At 38.8% G+C, this 21,060-nt stretch overlaps 1 protein-coding gene across 1 annotated transcript; it reads left to right on the top strand.

Moving 5' to 3' along the window:
- Window positions 1-1,706: 1,706 nt before the first annotated feature.
- LOC104462935 (ephrin type-A receptor 3-like) lies at window positions 1,707-19,999 on the top strand (the record flags this gene model as incomplete). The annotated part of the gene is made up of 4 exons (XM_010075087.1): window positions 1,707-1,856; window positions 3,780-3,973; window positions 17,969-18,124; window positions 19,618-19,999. Coding segments are annotated over 4 exons (606 nt in total), but the record flags the coding sequence as incomplete, so codon positions are not given.
- Window positions 20,000-21,060: the final 1,061 nt, after the last annotated feature.

The following is a 21,060-nucleotide window of genomic DNA, read 5'->3' as shown; positions in this document are numbered from 1 at the left end:
AAAAATACTGCTATTTATTTTCTGTGTCCATTGACCATAAGCAAAGTGTAAACTAAATGTTTATCTAACTTTAAGGGTTGTGTGTGAAATGCAGATTTGTCTCTTGGCTGATGTAGGGAGCCTGCTAAATAGGATGGTATCCATAAAAACTGTATGCCAAAATAGATTCTCTCTCCGACCTTTGCCAAGCCTCTAAGATGTATCTGGTGACATTTTGGAGGTCTAAATTGTAGCCTGAGTAAAGCTTGCCTGTGGTGCTTATGTTTAATCTAATTTGTGCAATATTAGCCATGAAATTGCAGATGCTTAGGCTCCCATGTATTTAGGCTGTATTTAGGTTTCTGTTTAACACTAATGTCCATATTTCTATTGTTATCCAAGCTAGTAGATCTAATGCTGGTGAGTGTATGGCTATCCTTAGTGCAGGTACTCTTTATGGATATGTAAGCAATGCATTAATACCTTTACATTTTGTTTCTTGATAGTCAGTGGAAGTAAGAGCATTCCCTGCCGTTACAGGTTATTCTGAGAATAGGTGTATGATCAGCCTATAGTATAATGGGGGTTGCAGAGGTACCTCAAATAGCTAGTTCAGTGTGAAAACTTCAGAATATATCCCTGTACGTGTTGTGCATCCCTGGAACTGGAAACAACTTTGATCTATCACATTTTTCTCTAAATATATTCACTCTAAATTTGCCTTACATAACAAGTTTTGTACTGCTGTCTTTTAGGACTTACTTTTTCTCATGTGTGACACAAATCAGAGTCTTAAAAACCTCAGTCAAAGCTAGCACCATTGGAAATTGTCTCTTTTCCTCTAATTCTTATCTTGCAGAAACTCAGCCTGAAGCTGCTTGTGTGCATTTTATTAGTTTGACCTGTGGCACCAAATGGTAGCCGTAATCAGAGAGAGAGAGATGTTGCCCTAACTACAATATTAATTGTAATGGTGGCTTTAGTTCTTTTCAATTTTACATCATTTAATGATGGCTTACTTCTCTTGTGACTGTAAAAAATGTTTAAGACTGCTTCCTCAGATGACATTTTTGCACTGTCCCCTCTGCAGAGATGACCCCATCCGAATCTGTCTTTCTGTGACTGTCTCTGATGGCTTTGGAATCTGTGCATACAGTCACAGTCACTGCCTTGTGCAATTGGAAGCTTGGCGTTAGTGAAACAGAGCAATGTCGTGGCCCCTCATTTTCCTTGAATGCCCTAGAAAACATGGAGTGAAAACACTAACAGGGGGTCACATGGAATGCCTTGCAAATAGCCCACTGGACCTGTGCAAAGGGATCTAGGGTATACGCAAGGACCTTGTACTAGCTTTTTTCATCCCTAATGCTGTATGACTGTCTTGCAAGTTTCCAAACATTTTATAACTTAAAATCAACTGTACTTAACTTACCATTTATTATTATCCGTGCATATTATGCTACACGTAAATATGTATGTGTGCATATATGTGTATATATACGTACATACAGAATATATGCTATAGTGTATAGCATATAGTGTATTTTACTCTTTATAGTGTACAAGATACTTTCATGACAAATGGTAATAACAGTTTCCAGCTTACACTGGCTTTTACACCAGTATAATTATAACTGAGAATCTCAGAGATTCGTTTAAAATAATCAATCATGCAAAATTCTATTCATTGTATTACAGTCAAATGGACTGTTTTGTTTTGCTCCTAGGGAGGCAAGATTCCTATCCGATGGACATCACCAGAAGCCATTGCATATCGGAAGTTCACATCAGCCAGTGATGCATGGAGCTATGGGATTGTTCTCTGGGAGGTGATGTCTTATGGAGAGAGACCATACTGGGAGATGTCCAACCAAGATGTGAGTATATTGTTGTCTGAGTTATGCTCTCAAATAAAGGATCAAGCTGTGAAAGGAAGCGAAGCATAATAAAACCAGGTGGCGCTGAGTTTTTGACACTGACATTGAGTAAGATGTATAAATTAAAATCTCCAAATCTCCCTGGTCACGTAAAAGTTCTAATGAGCTTCACAAAGAAGCAAATATCTTTTTAGCAGGGTATTTTCGACCTCTGAAGGAACATATTATAGAATTTTATCCTGCTGGTGGTTTTCTGTAGGATGATTCAAACAATTCCACTGCAATGAGGTCATTGCCTTTTACATTCCTTAGCTTATTGTTAGAAAATCCTCCTAAATTTCTGTTAATCCCTTTTGGTTCCACTTGTATAATATTCCATAGAAGGTTTCTGTAAACTTCAAATTCACAGAACAAATTGCTCTTGGAGCTTGTAAGGAAGAGAAGCAAAACATGTCTACTAAGCTTTTAATGATACCAAAATACTTCTGGAAGTAATCAATGGATAAAATAGAGAAGTGATCTGATTACAAGACTTCCAGTACAGGCTTCTTTGCAGCATTGGTAAACTATTGAAGCTTGCAATCCAAATGATTAATGGAGCTCTCCCAGGTTTTTTTTGTAAGAAGCATTTCCCCAAATAAGATTTTTATTATATCTGGTTTTGGGTTCTTTTCATGTTGTCTTATTAATCCTAGATTTATTCCACAGGAGTTACTTATGAATCAAATTTTCTGAAGTGCAGGTACTAACACAAATAGATTTTCCAAGGGATTGGTATAGATCGTTGCTCAGTAACATAGTTGTAGTCAGACATTCTCTACTGGTTTGTGTTAAACAAGGAAAAAGGAAGAAAACTTCCTCTCAAATGAGTACCTCTAGACCACAAGTCTCAGCAGAAAACTGTGTATTTTTTAATTAGTCATGAATATTTTTTCTATTGTTTGTGGAGATTAATGAATTGTGTTACGGAGACTGATAGACTGTGGAATGCCTTTAATAATATCGCATTAAAATCAGAAACAGAAGGATTAACCTATTTATGTGCCTCTGCCTCATGACTGCTTAAACCATGGACTGTTTTCCTGTCCCAGCTCTGACTCAGAATAGTTTTTCCTGCTTTTGAATTAACTGATCCAGATGAAAAGCAAAGGTTAACAGAATATGGATTTATCATTTTCTACTTCAGATACATTGGTTTTTTATTCATGGTGCAATAGATACCGTAGGACTCATCAAGAGACGTTACACTCTAGTGAAAAGGTTATATTAAAAAGCTTCGTAACAGTGTGAATTCTGGGCACCCTTTTTGTCAATCTAGACAGATGATGCACAATCTAGACAAATTTTGTCAATCTAGACAAATGATAAAAGGATTGGGCCTGCACTGCCTAGTAGGAAGTTTACAGTGATCCTCATGGTAAGTTTTAAAAACATTTTCCAGCCCTGTGAAATCAGTTACAATCATGTTTGTCCAGGAGATCTCCTATCGGTTCAGGATATCCTGTGAGAGGGTAGGCTGGCTTTCTGCCAAGTGCAGTGTTCACTGGAGAGTGTGAAAATTGTGTGTGGCCAAGGGTGATCAGATGAGAGCTACTCAAGAACTTTTGAAGTTTGGTATAGTTAAGTGAGCACTTTACTAACTGTAGCTTTTGTTTATGGATTTAATTCAATCAAGTGAAAGTTTTAGAGATCCTCTCACCTTCCTCAAAGTCACATACTGTATCTTAACTCCCCTTTCTGTATGCCTAATTTACTGCCTGGTTTACTTTGCAGATAAACTAGAGGCATTCCCCGGCAAGACAATTAGTGAATAAACACATTTGTTTAAACACAGAGTGTCCATGTTAATGGGGTTCACAGAACTGATAAAAATGAGTCAATTTAAGTGCCTTTAAGTTTTCAAAAACTTTTATCCTTGTGCAGGTGATTAAGGCTGTTGATGAAGGGTACCGCTTGCCGCCTCCTATGGACTGCCCAGCTGCCTTGTATCAGCTGATGCTGGACTGTTGGCAGAAAGACAGAAACAACAGACCCAAGTTTGAGCAGATTGTCAGCATCCTGGATAAACTGATCCGTAATCCCAGCAGTCTGAAAATAATCACCAACGCAGCAGCAAGGTGACATATTAGATCTTACATTGCACGTGAATAAATGTCTTTGATTTCTTCACCTTCCATAATTAGAATTTGTTTACTTGTTTCTTCAACTTTTAACTGTAGCTGTTTGCCATCTTGAAGGCTAGACAAAGCTTCCTGACTATCCCTTCAGGAGAAGGATTTAATATTATTATTATTTTATTATTGCTGTTATTTTTATTAATGCTTTCCTATTATTTATTAAAATTGTAAAAAGCTGTTATGCTAGGGTTATGAAACCCATTGTAAGATTGAGCAGAGGTTTGTGAGAAAAACATAGGTGGCAGATTTGGCCATCGTGTGATCTTCCTTTTTCTTCTGACCTTATGTGATGTTTTAAGTGCTCAGTGTTTCATAGGTTACAGCTAGCCATGTTCCTAAGTATCTTTCTGAATTGGGTCCAAACACATATCCTGCACTCATGCTCTGCTCTGACAAATCACCTTAACCTGAATCATATGAATCATCTTTTTGTTTTCAGTAGGACTCACAAACTTAAAAATGCACTTCTGTTCCCCATTAGATCAGTGTCTTAACTAGGAATTCATTTCCAACCCATGCAATATTCCTAATTGCATTAAAAACATTCATTTATAATGCCAGTTATTCAACACGCTCTGGAACATCGCTATCATGAGATAAGAATTATCTCACTGTGAGAGAGTAACTGAAGAGTGTGTTGACACCTAAGGACATAATGAGGATGTGGTGAAATAAGAGCTTTGGTTAAGTAGGGTTTAAGTGAACTGGTTTATATAATGCACAAAATGTCATATTCTTACTGAAGTGATCTGAAAAGATGTAAAATTACTTTTAGCATGAATGCTAGTGCAAAATCCTCTGTCTGCAAAGCAGGCAGAGTCAGGGAGAATTGCACTCTGCTGCTTCAGACCCAGGTCTTGGAGGGTGTTTCAGTGGATGAGAGAACAGTGTGATATTAGGAAAGCTTCAAAAAGGAACACAGCAAAACAGTCCTCTCAGACCTGTACTTCTAATGCAGCACGCTTCTCGCCATGGCAATGGAATGGGAAGGTGCAGAAGGCAAATGGAGCAAAGGCGGGGGAAGAACCGTGTTGATACTGCAGCCTGCTGTGCAGGTGACATGGACCTTACTTCCTTTTTCCTGGCCCCTGGCATTGTGTTGCATCCTGAGCTAAAGGGTGGCCATCCTAATTACCTCCTACTGATGCACCAGAGACATGAAAAAAGAAAGCAGAGATGGAAGGAGGAAGGCAGCCATAGTAATGCGCTTTACTTTTAAAAACATATAATGAGAGAATTACTGCTTGCCAGTAAATATGTTTCAATAATTTAATTGGTGAGCATTTAACACATAGCAAACCAGCCTGCTTACCAAAGCAATTATTTCTGTTACCTGGCCAGTAACAGAAAGCAAAAACAACCCGCCAAAATTGTTCAAAAAAACCCCAGACTGTTTAAACACTATCTTTGCAGTCAATCACATTTCTTCTCAACCACATTTCTTCTAAACATCTTGCACAGCTATTTGGCAAATGATTGCTGCAAATAATTATTTTGTAGCGCTATAATGCAGAAAATGGAAGCAAAATGTTCCCTGTTTACTGTCCTTCCAATTAGGGAGTAGAACTGCAGCAGAGCTGAAAACAATGTTGACCCATCATTTCCAGTTTACCTGGTCTTAGCCAGTAAAAGCTGAAATCCTCTAATGGAGACCAAATTCAGTCTGAGTACTGCTGGCACCTGCTGGGTTCTGCACAGGAGCTCCACGGGGCCGTATTGTTCTCTTGTGTCTCTCTCTTGCTCTCTTTGCTCATATTTTATTGTATGCTTTACTGGCGCAGGCAGCAGAGGCTGCACATCCGTACCCTGGTACCATGCTCTCTGCTCACGACACAGCATGGGGCAGAAAGGGGGCTGTTGACACAGTAGGGGACTTCTCACAGCTGCTTTAGGTGAGCTCTCACTAAAATGCTCCTCATGGCAGGCTGCTGCTTTGGCTTTGATGTGGAGCACATTTCTGAAGAGGGAAATATCAAAGGTGATTTATATTCCCTCCTTCCGAATTACCTTTCTGCTGCTACATTCTTGCACCCCTGGTACTCCCAAGCAGTGCACTCCCTCTCTCCGCGGCTCCTCGCTCCCCAGTGACAGACAGGGGCTGTGGGGTCCAGGTGGTGGGCACACCAGCATGAGTGAGCCCAAGCCCTTCCCCTCTGGGAGGGCATTTGTTGCAATTCAGGGAATGTGTAATCTGTGATCTTTCCATCTCACTCTCCCCCACTGGTGTCTGCAGAACAACACTGGCTATCCTTAAACTTGAGTACGACCAAGAATTAGGTATGACAACATGAGGGGTGCTGGGCAGACCTATGCAAATTTGGAAATCTCTGATCACCTCCATGTAACCGTTGCCAAAACTGACTAATCTTTTCAGACCTGGCTGAAAAGCTGCAGCTTTTCAGGAGTTGCATGTTCTCCTTCTGCAGCAGGAGCCAGTAGTACTCCTGCCGGAGCGCTGGAGGTCCATCCAGCATCGCCTTCTGACAGACAGACAGAGAAAAATGAGAAGCCAAACTTCAAATGTGTTTGGGTCTTGCTGTAGCCTTATGTGCAGACATATGAAACTGATACAAAAGGGTGATGAGTCAGGGCAGCTCCTCAAAAAGGAGACCCACAGTCGGATCCCTGCCGGGATCCTTGTGCTGTCAGCAGCCAGAGAGGGACAGGCATCGCTGCAGAGGTAAAGCACTCTGCGACTCAGCCCTGACGGCTCGGGGGATTACATCGGCTCAAATGGCTGCTCTCGGTTGTTATTTGAGGCTGTAGTACTCGAGCAGCACCTCTCCCATACCCATAATAAGCAATTAATCTTAATTAGAGAGGTTTCAGCTCTCTTTTACCCATGTCTGTGCTGCTACTGGAAGAATGCTAAAGCTTTATGCCCACCATATGCTCATAGGTGTTCAGAATATACTTGGTCAGGAAAAATGTTTAACCTGACGATGCCTATTGCAGATGCAAAGCCTGTCTCACAGATTTTAGAGCTGATGTTTGTTTAAAATAGTCACAGCACTGTTGTATCCTATTTAAAAGCACATTGCTGGATGTTCTTAGGATATCCCTGTCCTCTGGTACGTTACTGTTAACTGACTTCAGCTGAAGGATGTGCTTGACTGTACATCTGATTCCAGGCCATAGCCCAGGCACGTTTTATACTAATGCCTCATAGGAATACAGGAGAGGAGTCAAAGCCTTCAATTCTGTATTTCCTTTTCAGTTTTCTATCCCATCTGGCCACTCCATGGCGTCTAAGATTTTCATGATATCCAAGGGGATGTTTTTATCCTTATTGATTGTCTCTTTGCAGACCGTTCTAAGTGCTTGTGAACCTTATGTCAAAAAAAGCTTTTCGTAACCTCAGCACAGCAAACATTTCATTATGCCTTTCCTGGCATTTGTTGCACTTCATTTCTAATTTATGTGAAAATTCCCTTCCCATTCTTTGTAAAGTAGAGAGTATGGCTGATTTTTTTTCTTACCTGTCAAAATTAACTTTTTAATCAGGTGGCTACCTTGAGTTCTTGTGAACAAGACCAGCACTGGTTATGGACACCTTTAGGCTGCCTGGAGTTATCTAGCTCTGTCAAGGACTGTAGGAACAGAACTCAGTACACAAAAAGTTGTACAAGTCATGCAGTTTTCTAAAGCACAGCCTCATGATATTTTTATTTGATTTATGTCTTGCTGTTCTTTCCTGTTTTCTGAGCATTATGTTCATTTTTATAACAGAGTCCTTGGGTTGTTTGGATATCTTTAGGGTGGAAGTGAGTTCATAGTTCTTCCAGTTTTGATCAGGTTCATTATTTTTCTTCTTGAGCTTATTATTTTTTAGTCCACTGTGTATTGCTTCACATTTGTGAACATTTCATGCAGATACAAAGCAGATGGAAAGTTTTCTAAACTTGAGTAGGAGAAACAGAATCACTGCACCCACCTGCCAACCCGTTGGTGAGGCTGTGGTCTGAAAAGGCTTATTAGTTGTTGTTTCATTTGTGTGGGAAAAAAAGTGTAACCCAAGAGTCACATAATTGAGAATGCTTTGTATACACTACAAATCTTAAGTGGACTCATAACACTTCATTTTCTTTACCTATTCTTTTTTTCCCTACTTATTTATATTTCTGATTTTGTTTTATATATTTATATTTTTATATATATTATTTTATTAAAGATCTGATTCTGATCTTTATACATATGATGGCTCTCTAGAGTTACAATGTATATTATCATTTTATGTATATGAATCTTACTCTTACACACCATTTGAAAAATATATTTAAAACATCATGTATAACTAGAAATATATTTAAGCATTTCTGTGTCCCAAAGTGAACTAAGCTGTTGGAGGATAGTGTAACCTTGAGGTATAAGAGTTCTGATACAGGATTCAGGCAACCCAAGCATTGCAGCAGCTTTCTTCTAATTGCTGTGTATGTTCACATCTGTGATGTGTGACTAAAGGCACTTGGTCTTCACGAACCTGCCATAAAACATGAATAGCAGAGTTAATCCACAACCTCTACCAAGAAAACACATTTGAAAACAATTGAAAAATGTTTCTTATTCCAACACACAATATTTAGAAATTCAGAATTTCTGCCAGGTCGGTGATTGATTTCAAAACTGAGAAGGAATCCACACAGGAATGCACACAAAAAACCTCCCTGCTTCTGTATTTGCTTTTGTTTCTATATGATCTTTTGGTAAAGAGAAAGTCAGCATCAGGTATTGCTGCTATTGTTTCTTTATACTGCAAGCACATATTTAGGAGAGGATGAAATAAATTGTATTGCAAACAAGGGGAGAAAAACACCTGAGAATTCAGGGTATTTCTTTATTAGGTGGTCAGTAACAATTTTTTGCATGCGTGTTTACAGCTGTATTAATAGCTATATCTACAGTGCAAGAATTGCAAGAGTTTGTTTCATACATTGAATGCAGAAAATAAGCAGCTAATAGTCTTCCTTGTGAAAAAAAGATCATTATTTTACGAGTTGCTCAGATTTAACAGCTGACAATTTTGTTAGTTTCTTTGGGTCTTCACAGAAAATGCTACTTATTTTGCATTGCAAATTGAGAGGAGGATCTCAGAGGAAAGATATTTTAATGAGGTATTTATCATTCAGTATCTTTATTCTCAGTTCATATCTAGCCCAGGCATTTAACATGGAAAGTCATTATCACGTCTTACTGCTTACAGGCAGTCGTGTAAAATTATCTGGTGATTTTTTTTTTTTTGTCCAGTTATTAATAAGATGCTGGTAGTGTGGTTTGAAACACATTTGTGAAACAATTTTCAACTTGGAAATGCAGCTATCAAATCTTTTGCAAAATGAGTTGGTCCTCATTTTATTTTGGAAAATGTCAACATTTCATCCATTTCAAAGGCAGCTCTCTCTTATTCTGGCTTTTTAAATTATTATTTTGTTTAGATAACTTTTCTGTTTTGCTGAAAATTTAAATTACGTTCCTCACAGGAGGAATAATTAGCAAGTTTGCCCCAAATCTTTGAAGATGAAGGTGTTGCTTACAGGCTATCCAACAGTTGTTAATAGGATTCAGCATCTGTTTCTTCTGGCATGGAGCTACCTTTAGTACAAAATACATGGAAAAGAGCGAGCTGGTTCAGCAAAGGCAGTAAATTACATTAAAGCCAATTGATTTTGTAAACAGAAGCAGGACACAAGGCTGGCTCTCTTGCACTTTGTAGACTGCTCTCTCTGCTCTCTAAGCACTGCTTGTAGCATCAGCCAGCCAAACTGCTGTCCTTGGGTTTAAGATACTTTCAAAGGATTAAAAATCAGAATCTGTGTTCTCACGTATATTCTCACATATTGCTTCTGAAGCAAAGTTTTATTTTGTAATTTCAAGTTCTCGTTTTAGTCCACTAGTCTGCTCTGAATAATATAATAAATGTTGTTGTGCTGCAAAATGTGACAAGTTACATCTGACTTTTGTTTTCAGTTTATTAAAGGAATTCTGAATAGATGTACGAGTTAGAAAGCTGATTCTAAAACAGGGAAAGCAAAACAGATTTTTAAAGAAATAATGCTGCTTACCAAAATAAAAAGACATTTAAATTTGTTTTTGTGCTAAGTTCAAAATGAAGACTGTTGTGTGTGTTAACTATGCACCTTTAAGGTGCGTGGAACTTAGATAAAATGTAAGGCCAAATTTCTCTTTTCCAGAATAAGGTACCTTGTCAAGCTCAGTCAAGTTATTTTTGATTTACAATAATGAATATATGCTCTTCTTTGTGTTTATGAATGACAATTAAGGTACATGGATAAAACCTCTTAAAATTTTGTTGAAGGCTCTGGAACTGAAGTTTACAAAATATGTAGTTGCCTCCCTGAAACTGCACTCAGAGGCCTGAGACAGTATATCCCATACTATTATACAAATTTTACATCTTCCATTAATTTCTTATTTCAAATTCAGTGATGAGGAAGCAGCATGCCTGACTATGGGAATTTAAAAGAGAAAAAACTTTCATCTGTAAACAGCTATGTGACCTTTTCCTTTTATCCTCAAAATACGTCTTTTTTTGTAATTCATGACACTATGTAATTATATTGAAAAAAACCACGATGAAAAATGTGTAATTTCTGTATTGTATTGCAACATTAGAGAGATATTTGGTTTCAGATCTCTTATATGTGTTAGAAGTTCTCAATTTAAAAGTTCTGCTTTATATATTGTTATATATAAAGCTAGAAAATCAAGAAAGCCACTTATTTTTGAAAAAAACGTTGTTGAAATTCTTTTAATATAGTCCAGGAAATTTAGGGGATCAGGGTCAGTTACTCTTCCTGATGAAAATATAAAAGTGTTCAACAATATGTATGAATAATTCCTCATATGTTCTTTCATCTGTTAGCAAGTTGTTTGCAACCTTATCCTGATTTCCTTGAATTTGATGTGCTGTTTGAATGATTCACTGGAGTAATTTCCTCAACCAGTTTTTGGCCTACCTGTTATTTGCAAGTAGTTGCTTGCAAGTGTTTGCTGCTAAACATTTGCTTTGTTGGCTGTCTTTGTGGTGCTCTCAGTTGTGTCAAGCATGTTTGCTCTCAAGCATCTGGAGGCATCAGTTGCAATTTAAAATTTGAAGTTTGCTTCTCACAAAGTTCGTTTCCACTGAAAATCTGATGATTCGGTGGAAACTCCCTAGTGCGCTAGCTTGGTAGGGTATTTGGAATAATTAAACTCAGTAGGAGCAGCGAACAGGTCAAATAAAAAATTCAGGCTGCTTCATTATGCAGCAGAAGCCCAGTTTTTACAGTAATATTTGCAACAAAACTACTATTTATGTTGGCTGAACATTTTGTTGAAAAGTGCCCTTTTTTTGCCATTCAGATCAGAAGGTTTCAAATGCTTGACATATATTGCTGACCTGCCGTAATATTGCTTGTTTGCTTCTTCTTGGTAGGAACTTTCAGGCTGGAGGACTGAAGTAAAAAGCTTTCAGTTTTATTGCAAACATTTCAGAGAGGGCTTATGCTTTGTGGTTGTCCAGACATTGACACCAGGGTCCAGGTTTGTCCGAATGCTGCATAATGCAAGCCTACGTGTGAATTTTTACCTCTGTTCAAAACCCAGCAACAATATAATTCGTGTCCTAAAATGGACTGCTCACTCTAAAAGAATCTGAGTGATGTAAGCCTACAAAGCTAGCCCTCTTCCTGAAGTCTGTTAAACATAAAATAGTGAATATATGCAGGAGGGAAAAACTTAACTACAAATCACACAGAAGAATGGAAGATTTCAGTAAATGATACTCCTTGTTGTCTAGTTATAGGGTTGTATGGGGAATCCAGGAGTTACACTGAGGAGATTTTGAGAGCCTTTAGTTAGAGCTAGAGATAGAAAAGCCCTATTTTCTCCTGAATTTTTCCAGCAGGCATTAATACCCTGCCTGAGGCAGACACGAATCAACCCTTGTTCCTTCAAAGCTGAAAGTTGCTGGGGCTCACTGTTAACAGAGACAGTAAAACATCTATTTGCACTTTCGCACCTCTAATTTGACTCTGCTGGTGAAACTCCCGACAAGAATTCACAGCAGACCGAGCTGGGTACGGTGTAATCTCAATAGCAATGCAGGCAGACCAGCGGGTGGCCCTATCAGGAGCATTTGCTGTTTATTGTCATTCCAAGGGATTTTGTTCTGCTGTTCTCAGCTCGATGGGCCAGGTTTTACAACATGAAGCCCTTGTTAGCATTAATTGGTAATTCTGTGCTGGAAATGCTGGAAAAAGAAACTACATGCAGCCATTGTCTGATGCCTCGAATGCTGTAGCAAAAGTCTGTAGAAATTCATAGCGTGGCCAAATGTGAAATATAAGGACAAGGAGTACACAGCAAAGGGTAGACGCAAAGAGCCAGAAAAGCGTTTTAAGAGCTCTCTGGGGCATTTTTCTCTCCCACTTTTAAAGAGCCTATAGACTGTTGTAACAATAATGACTGGTTGTCGTTAAGGGTCTGTCTCTGGGCCAGCTACGAATCCCAGGAAATGGCCACATGACGTTACTTCTGCAGCTTAAAAGCACAGCTTAAGCTGTTTTATGAGAAAAAGAAGACTATTTCAGCAACGTACTGGTATTTTTTGCCTTCAGTGGTTTTGGTGCGGGGAGAAAATAAATTGAAGAACACTGACAGACCCAGGCATATGATTTACTACCCCAAGAGGATGCTGAAAAGATATAAGCCCCTTGAAAAGCACATTCTGGGGGGCAGCTAAAGGAGTAGGGAAGACTGGAGGACTGATCTATTGGGCAGCTGAAATTTTATTTGATCATTATCCTAGAGGAAGCTGTGGTAAGTTTTTTTGCCAACAACATGAAGCTAGAAAAGAAGAAGTCCAGGGTGACATTTAGAGAGACATATCATTTTGCAGTGGGCCATCAGCTTTACCTGCATTTTTTTCCCTGTTGGTTATTTGTATTGCCTCTCTTCATTTCTCCAGCTCTCTTTTGACTTCAAAGAGTAGTCACAAACTACTTATTCTGAGAGTATGCAAGCGTGATATGAAGCCCCTTGGGAAAAGCAAATGTGCCACCCTAAGAGGTGAATTGTATCTTAGGGACTAAGTTACAAATTTTACTAAGGGTACCTTAAAAAGGATCGTAAAGAGGTCCAAAAATTCTTACCTTTAAGGTCCAGGGATAATCAAGTAAACACAATAAATTTACTTCTCCTCAGCATGTCATTTATTTACTAGTCTCCTATTGATACACATGTATACATCTGATTTTGCTTGCTGTAGAAGATAAAAGTAAAACTTGGTTTCTATGTCAGTCATTGGGGTTTGGTTTATTTTTTTCTTGAAACAGGAGATCTCGTTAGACCTGAATTCTGTGCTACAGCTTGCTGTAATCATAAAACACATAGGATTTGTGTTCAAACCAGGCCCGGCTCCCTCCTGGGGAGCAATTTCACTTTTCAAAACAGCTTTTAATTACAAAAAATTTGCCACAGGAAATTACTTTATGTTTTTTAAATGCTTTTCCCTTTAAAAGAAACTGACTGTGGAAGGAGAAGTCCATACTTAAAAACTGAAGGTTAGTTGTGTTGTTTGGAGGAAGGGATGGAAAGAGAAGCTACTGCAGTACAAGGTCCAAGATTGTATGTGAACCACTCCTCTGTGTTTTTGCAGAATGCCACCCTTCATGCAGAAGAAGTGGCGGGATATTTTCCTTTTATTTGTCTCTGTGCCTGGATTTTACAACTTAATAGATCTCTTTCTTGCCAGGCGGCAGCCAACCAGAGATGAGGTTTCCATGCCATATTGGGAAGGGTTCTAATGATGTTTTCTGTGGTCTTTGTGGTTATTATATGGTGCAGCAAAACTTTCCCTGTGTTGTGACAAAAAGCTGTGCTAATGATAACAAACTAGTTCTCCCTGCTACTGCGGATGACTCAAAGGTTAATTCCAACTGTTAACATAATGGGCACATCCAGAGAAAGCTTTCAGCAACAGGGCATTTTGTAACTGTCATCTCACTGTTAAATTTGTCTTTCTAACCTGAATCGTGTTGATTTTTTTCTGGGCACCACGTGTCAGTAAATATAACTCCATAGATAGGCACAGTCAGGATGAACAGGACAGAAAGCCTTTCCATGACTATTGAAAGGTAACACGATGGGGTATATTATAGTTGGTCAAAGCAATAAAATAAAGAAAGTAAAAAGAAAAAAAAAGGAGGGAAGAGAAGAAAAGACAGAGCGAAATGTTCTATTTCACTTCCCCTGAGCAAACATGTAATTTCCATGATTTCTTTTTAATGACTCTCTTCTGAAGCTAGTAGGTACTGATTTATGAAAAGCTGTAAAAGATCAGGTGGAACCCTGCAGGACGTCGTTTACAGCTGCACGGATTGCAGCCCATCTAATTTGTCTAGTAAAGTGTGAGCTCATGGCGCACATCACCCGGACCATAAATTTCATGTTCAAACCTTCTGCCTAGGGGCTGGGTCAGGGGGAAAAAACTGCCGATGTGTGCAGATGCTCTGAAAGCCCAGCTTTCCCTTGGTGCATGCACAGAGACATCACAGACTCTTCACAGTGAGACAAATTCCTGTTCATTGATAAACTGTCCAGATGTCCTCTCTGAGGAGGAAAGTAACTAATTTTTGTTTGGAATCCTACAAGGAGAAAAATGATACTTTACAGTGCTGGTTATTCTGAGGTCACTTGCATTAAAATTAGGTCATATTTTTTTGTCCTGATGATACTTTGATCCAAGTAATAAACATAAAAGCTCTTTTGGGCCACTCTAATTCCTAAACCTGGAGACCTGTTCTATTTCAACTTGTTTATACTTTTTTTTTTAATTAATGATTCTTGCGTCAGTCCTTGCTTTATTAGATTTAAGTTGAAAAGACATACTAAGCTGGAAAATAAAAATCTTCATGCTTCATCACTGAGAACACTTAATAAATAGTCTTAATAAATGTCTTGGGATTCCAGATGCTATACCCAGAAAACTATAAATAAAAAGTCTTGGCTTTTCATGAGACAAACAGTAGTCAGGGAGATGCAGGCTGTACAGCTACTGAATAAAAATATTTTGGGCCTGATTATCTAACCTGAGCCTTTAACTGGAGGACATTTAAAGCTTTACATCACACAGGTTTCTAAGTTCTGGTTTTAGCATGAGAAAGGTAACCTGAAGTGTGCTGCATCTTCTGTCCTCAGTTCAGTCGTCTTGTTGGTACTGCCATGCTGTGCTTTCCCTTCTTTACTGTTTTGGGGGCAGAGCAGGTTTCTGTTCTCTTTTGCTTTCCTTTCCATCTACGGCTGTTCCCAGGATGTGAGGTCCATAGCTGGAACTGGTTCCAGTGATCACAGTCATTTGCAACAGCTCCTTGTCCTGGCTGGGTTCTGGAGGAAGGTGGTCAGGCATAAGGAACATCACTGCTCTGAGAGCTGGTGAAAATTGATGGTGAATCTACAGCAGTGTTATGTCCATTTGTGATTTTTGAAGTTAAGATCTGCAAGCATCTAATTAGCTCTTTAATTATGGCCTGCAATCCCAGAAGGGAAGATATTAAAATAATTTTCTGAGTCTGAAAGAAGTCAGCTAGTTGATAACAACTGGCAAAAAATCAGAAGTAAAAGGTGCTGTTTAATATGCAGAAAATACACAAGTTATTGTTTAACAAAGCTATATTGTTCTTTTCTTCAAAGGTAAAAGTCTCAGTATAACTGATGTGGTATCTCCTGATTCCAGTGCAAGTCAGATGTACTGCAAGGATATGCTATTGCAGTGCTGCTGAGCTTGATGAAACTTTTTTTTTTTTTTTAAGACTCTTTTGGGGATTGAGAAAGTTTGTTTGGATTTTCTAGGTTGCTTATTCACTGGTATTTAGACACTTTGTTCTCTTTGATGCCTTTACAATCTTCCCCTTTATGTTTTTTTCCAGTGCTCAGAGATGGCTTGAGTTTGGGTTGAAGAGGGTGTTTTACAGTCCAGATCAGTTCTCCAGTACCAGTAACTGTCACCTACCTGTTATACTGCATAATCGCTATCTTTAAATTACAATATCAGTCTAATCACCTCTCATTTTCACTTCCTTCTCATGACAAAGTCTCTTCAGATGGATTCAGCTATAATAGTCAGGCTCCTGTGCAGGTCATGTTTCACTAAAAGTACAGGGAAAAAGAATTATGGGGCAGAAAATAGGCTGTACAGTTGGAGTGCTAACTGCTTTGAACAGCCTCTAGTTCAGTCTCTTGTGCTCATGAGTAGCACTATCATAGCAGCACAGCTAAGCACATGCTTAGCTTTAAGCCTGAGATGGACACCCATAAGGTACTTTACTTAAAATGGAGCATGTATATGTCTGGGTGGGGGCTAAAAAGCTGTCCAGTATGGACATATGTTTGTCAGTGGAGGCAAAAATGCAGAAATAGAGTCAGTGTTTCTAATAACATCTGACTAGTTGATGAAGTCATTATCATACTAATTAGCACTGAAAGAGAAGGGTAACTAGAACTGGTAAGATGTCTTGTCAGTAGAATGAAATTACTGATCGTATTGCTATTCAGGGGCTTCTCACACCTCTCGGAAAAAATAGTTCCTCCTCAGTGAGGAGGAACAGCTGAGAACAGGTTCACCTCTCCGAGAGCTGGGTGTCTCCTCCAAGCTGTTTGCCTGGAAGACCTGTTTCAGAGAGGACAAACTCCCTGCCTGGAAATGCATGTGTCTCTTCATGGACTGCAGCAATCGTTCAGAAAACTATCTGGGCCTATTTGTTGTCTGTTTAGATGGCTAAAATGAGATGTGGTAGAGCCTGACTCTAGTGATTTTGTGGGGAAGAGCTGCCATTTAGTTTTAGTCTTGATGCTCTCAAATAAGAAGTTACAGTATGCTCACAAGAATATGAAAACAAGAGTGTTCCTACCAGACAGAACTGAATTTCTGGATCAGTATGGGAACAGCCATTTTGCCATTTGCAATATGCAGAATGCGGGGTCAGCTGCAGTATACTCCTTGATAGAAAATTATGTTTAATCATTATTTTGAGAAGGATTTTTTTTCTCAATAGCTTGTAGGTAGACATGCAGATGGAAAAAGGTTTAAATAGGCAAAGAAGGATGGACATATGTTTTGTTTGATTCATTGTGTTGATTTTGTTTGGTTTTTATTGGTTTATTCATTGTTTTCTAAGTAGGGATCTTGGATGCAAATCATGTCAGTTCAGCATCCTTCATGAACACCAAGTTAATTTCAAAGGCAGGAGATGATTCAATTCTCACTTCTAAATTATTTGTATTATATCCTTATGGAAGCTTCAGTCTTAGAGTGAGTATAAATTTTAAACTGGACATGATAGTTGAATTTTACATTTAGCTAAGTGTATTTAATAGCAAATTTCCTCATTTCTGCCTCTGTGCACTGCAGAACGCAAGTCTCCTGCACTTGCCTTTCCCTCACAAATTCACTTACCATTTGATTTTTAGACTTGATGCAATTTTTTTTAAAGCCACTAATGTTTTATTATTGTGCCACTATCTTAGTAGCAACATTTAGGATTTGTCAGTGGGTTGCAATACTCTGAATGTTTGATATGTGTAACTTCTACCAACACACTCAACTTGGAGTCTAGAGAGCATCATTTGTGTGCTGTTTGGGACTAGGTGAATCACATAAATATAATGTAAATTAGGCTTGTCTTTGCTAGTGCTTCTCACATTAAATTGTAAGGCAACAATACGGTTCATGAATGGATGATGCTTCAGGGATTTAAATGTAGGCATGATCTTAAGTAAGATCATTATGCAGCATTCATCAGAGCTGCCAGGATGAGTACAGACAAACAGAAAAGCCACGTCTAGCCTGGAAGCTCCTGCCAGTACCAGTGCTAAGTTTAGGCACAAAATAAATCCATATGTGTCCATGCTCCCTAACTCTCACATTCTTTTTTATTTCAGGCCATCAAATCTTCTCCTGGACCAAAGTAACATTGACATTTCAGCCTTCCGCACAACAGGTGATTGGCTCAATGGTTTTCGGACGGGACAGTGCAAAGAAATTTTCACAGGCGTGGAGTACAGTTCCTGTGATACAATAGCTAAGATTTCTACAGAGTAAGTTTGAATTGACTACAGCTCTTCATCACTGGTTTCTGCTGGAAGTACAAATCTGCATAAGAGTAGCATTTTTATACGGAATGTCCGGTTTTTAGCTAAAATATTTTTACGTTTAAAGAGACAAGCATAAATTATTGTTGCAGAAAACCTAAATGCTCTGGTGATTATGTGAAGGCCATGGTCACATAGCTTTTTCTCACTGGTGCCAAGGAAATTCTCAAATTCTTCTTAGAGAGTAGCACCGTGCATCATCTGGTCCACCAGCATAGTCTTTTTCACTCACAGTTTAGGAGTTTCTGTGCTGATTCTTTATATTCTGCCTTTTATATGGGGGTTTCCCCACAGCTGTCACATATGCCAATCTTTTCCTTTATTGCCCATCCCATATTCTATCAAACCATGTGAGACAGAGGAAGCACTATGTAGCTGCTTTCCTCCTACATAGTAATAATTATTCAGGGGATGAACTCCCTCCTGCCTCTGGTTTTGACGTTTAAATATGCTAAACTTGTAGGTTTACAACTTGCAAGTTTATTACATTTGAATGCAATCTGTCTTTGCTCTTGTGATAAGGAAGAGTAGGGCAATGTTCTCTCTGCACCTGAAAAGTCATCAAGTACAGTTAAGAACTTATTATCAAAGGAAATCTTGACTCCCTGTTGGGCTAGGTGGATACAAAAGTTAGGAAGAAGTAAGCAACAGCTGTGGTACTGGCAATTAAACACATCAGTGCCATTAATCGGTGTATTATTGCAACAATAAACAGGCTGATAATGGCTTTTTATAGCAATTACCCTTTGGGGACAATGCAGAAATCCTCTAGGAATGCCCAGTTTCCTGTGAGCCACTGGTTAATTAGCCCGTTCACAAGTGTTAAACCACTTCTGTGTTGCACAAGGAACAGAGACTGGGCGGCCCCAAGAAACAGAGGTGAAAAACAGGGTAGGTGCTGGAAGCTTGGCCATGTAGCCATTGATCTCAATGCTGATACCAGAGTTAAGAGGACCATTCAGAGGGCTCAGCACATAATAGTGAGGTGTCAGCACCACTCAGGAAAAGCCATCAGGCAGATGGGGAAGTGGAGATGTTAGAGAGGCTCAAGATTGCCGTTGTCCCAGTGAACCCCTTGCCCCTAAGTCCCAGTGTGTGTATCACTGGAGAACACTGTTTCATTATCTTTTCTTCTAGGTGAGCAAGCACAACAGGACTAAATTAGTTTTTACTCTTTTTTTTATTTATTTTTTTTTTTAACTGTATTCTGCTGTTTTCATACAATGGGTCTCAGTATTTTTCATACCAGAGCTTGTGTTTCAGCTTAAGGTCCTTTCCAACTCTAACCATTCTATGATTCTCTGAATATTACTATAGCTGGAGGCTCCTCCAATGCAGCACTATAAGATAAGCGAGTTGATTGCTGTTTGTTTACATCAGCACTAGGAAACACAGAGACAGTATGTTCACTCATCCGATGTATCTTCTCTTTTTTCCAGTGATGTGAAGAAGGTCGGCGTTACAGTTGTGGGGCCTCAAAAGAAGATTGTTAGCAGTATCAAAGCTCTAGAAACTCATACAAAGAACAGCCCTGTTCCTGTGTAAGATACCAAAATGATGTTGCTCAGGAGACAAAAAAAAGAGAGAAGTTGCATCACAGGGCTGATAAACGTCAGAATTTAAAGAAGTTCTTTGCAACAGCTTTGGAAACACAATGGCTGAAATTTCAGACCCACAAAGACACTCAAATATTGAGTATAAATGCCTTAAAAATAGGAGTGAACTTGTTTTCTGTCTGTTAATCCTAAACGGTGGGTGCTCTTGACTGACTGTTAATGCAGATAGTAAATTTTAAAAGAAAAAAAAATGTAAAAAATCCTTTCAAGTAAAAAACAATGATACTAAAACCTATAGCCATTTGAATATTAAGTGACTGAATAACACGAAAAACCCATGGACGTAAAAGCTGTGTATTTGATCTATACAGCAAACATGAAGAAAGAAAGACTTGCAGTATTTTTATACAGAAGAGATCTGTAACAGGTATTTTATTTCTTTTAAAGCAAGGAAAATAGAGGACTATACCTCACTACCTGTCTGGCCATATTTACTATAATGTCATTGTAACATGCTATTTCAACGTCAGAAAGGAACACAGAAGTATAGTTTGTAGTGACTTTGAGTTAGTTGACAAAAGATTTTTGCCATTGTGTTAGCTTCCCTAATTGTGTTCATTTAAATGGGAACAAGTCTTAATTTTTAAAAGACTTATTTATTTCCTTTGTGTTTTTTTCCCATTATTTTTTATATTTATGCTTAAATACCTTAACCTGGCTGTATTATTGCCAAGTGCCAAATGTTATCAAAACTTCATTGGTTCAACCTGAGAAATTGTCTGAGGGTTAAGTACTAGATTATTTTATACTCATAACACCATATATGATATACAGAAGGAAAGAAAGGTGGTCTTTTTTCCAGCTCTGGTGCTAGCTAGACAAAGCATCTGTACTTGTTGAGATTCCTTCCATCTGCTGTGAGTGGTATTTTATCCCTGGCTTGAGTTCTGCCAGAGTTGTGTGCATATCAACCTCTAGACCAGTATCTGGCCTGGTCAGGTACATACAACTCATTTACTTCCCAAAGGCCAGCTATCACTGCCACAAAAAGGACCCCTATTCTTGGGTGGTGTTCTGTGGGTGATTTGTCTAGCAGTTATTAAAAAGAGTCAGGGTTGCATCGTGCGTTAACTGAGGATGCTTTTTGAGGGCCCTGGGGAGTGGTCCCTTTCTGGCTTCCATCTGGGAGGCTCTGCTCCTGATGCTGGGAACTCGGAGGTGTAAGACCATGTGGGCAGCCACTGGTAGTTGTGCTGAGATGGTGACTTGCAGCCACAGATAAGTGCACAGTTTAAAAGGATGACTTAAGCTTGTGAAATGGGACTT

This window comes from Pterocles gutturalis, unplaced genomic scaffold (genome assembly GCF_000699245.1).
Source record: "Pterocles gutturalis isolate BGI_N339 unplaced genomic scaffold, ASM69924v1 scaffold7497, whole genome shotgun sequence".
NCBI lineage: Eukaryota > Metazoa > Chordata > Aves > Pterocliformes > Pteroclidae > Pterocles > Pterocles gutturalis.
The sequence above is the reverse complement of the archived record's forward strand: the minus strand, read 5'-3'. Positions and strand labels throughout refer to the sequence as shown.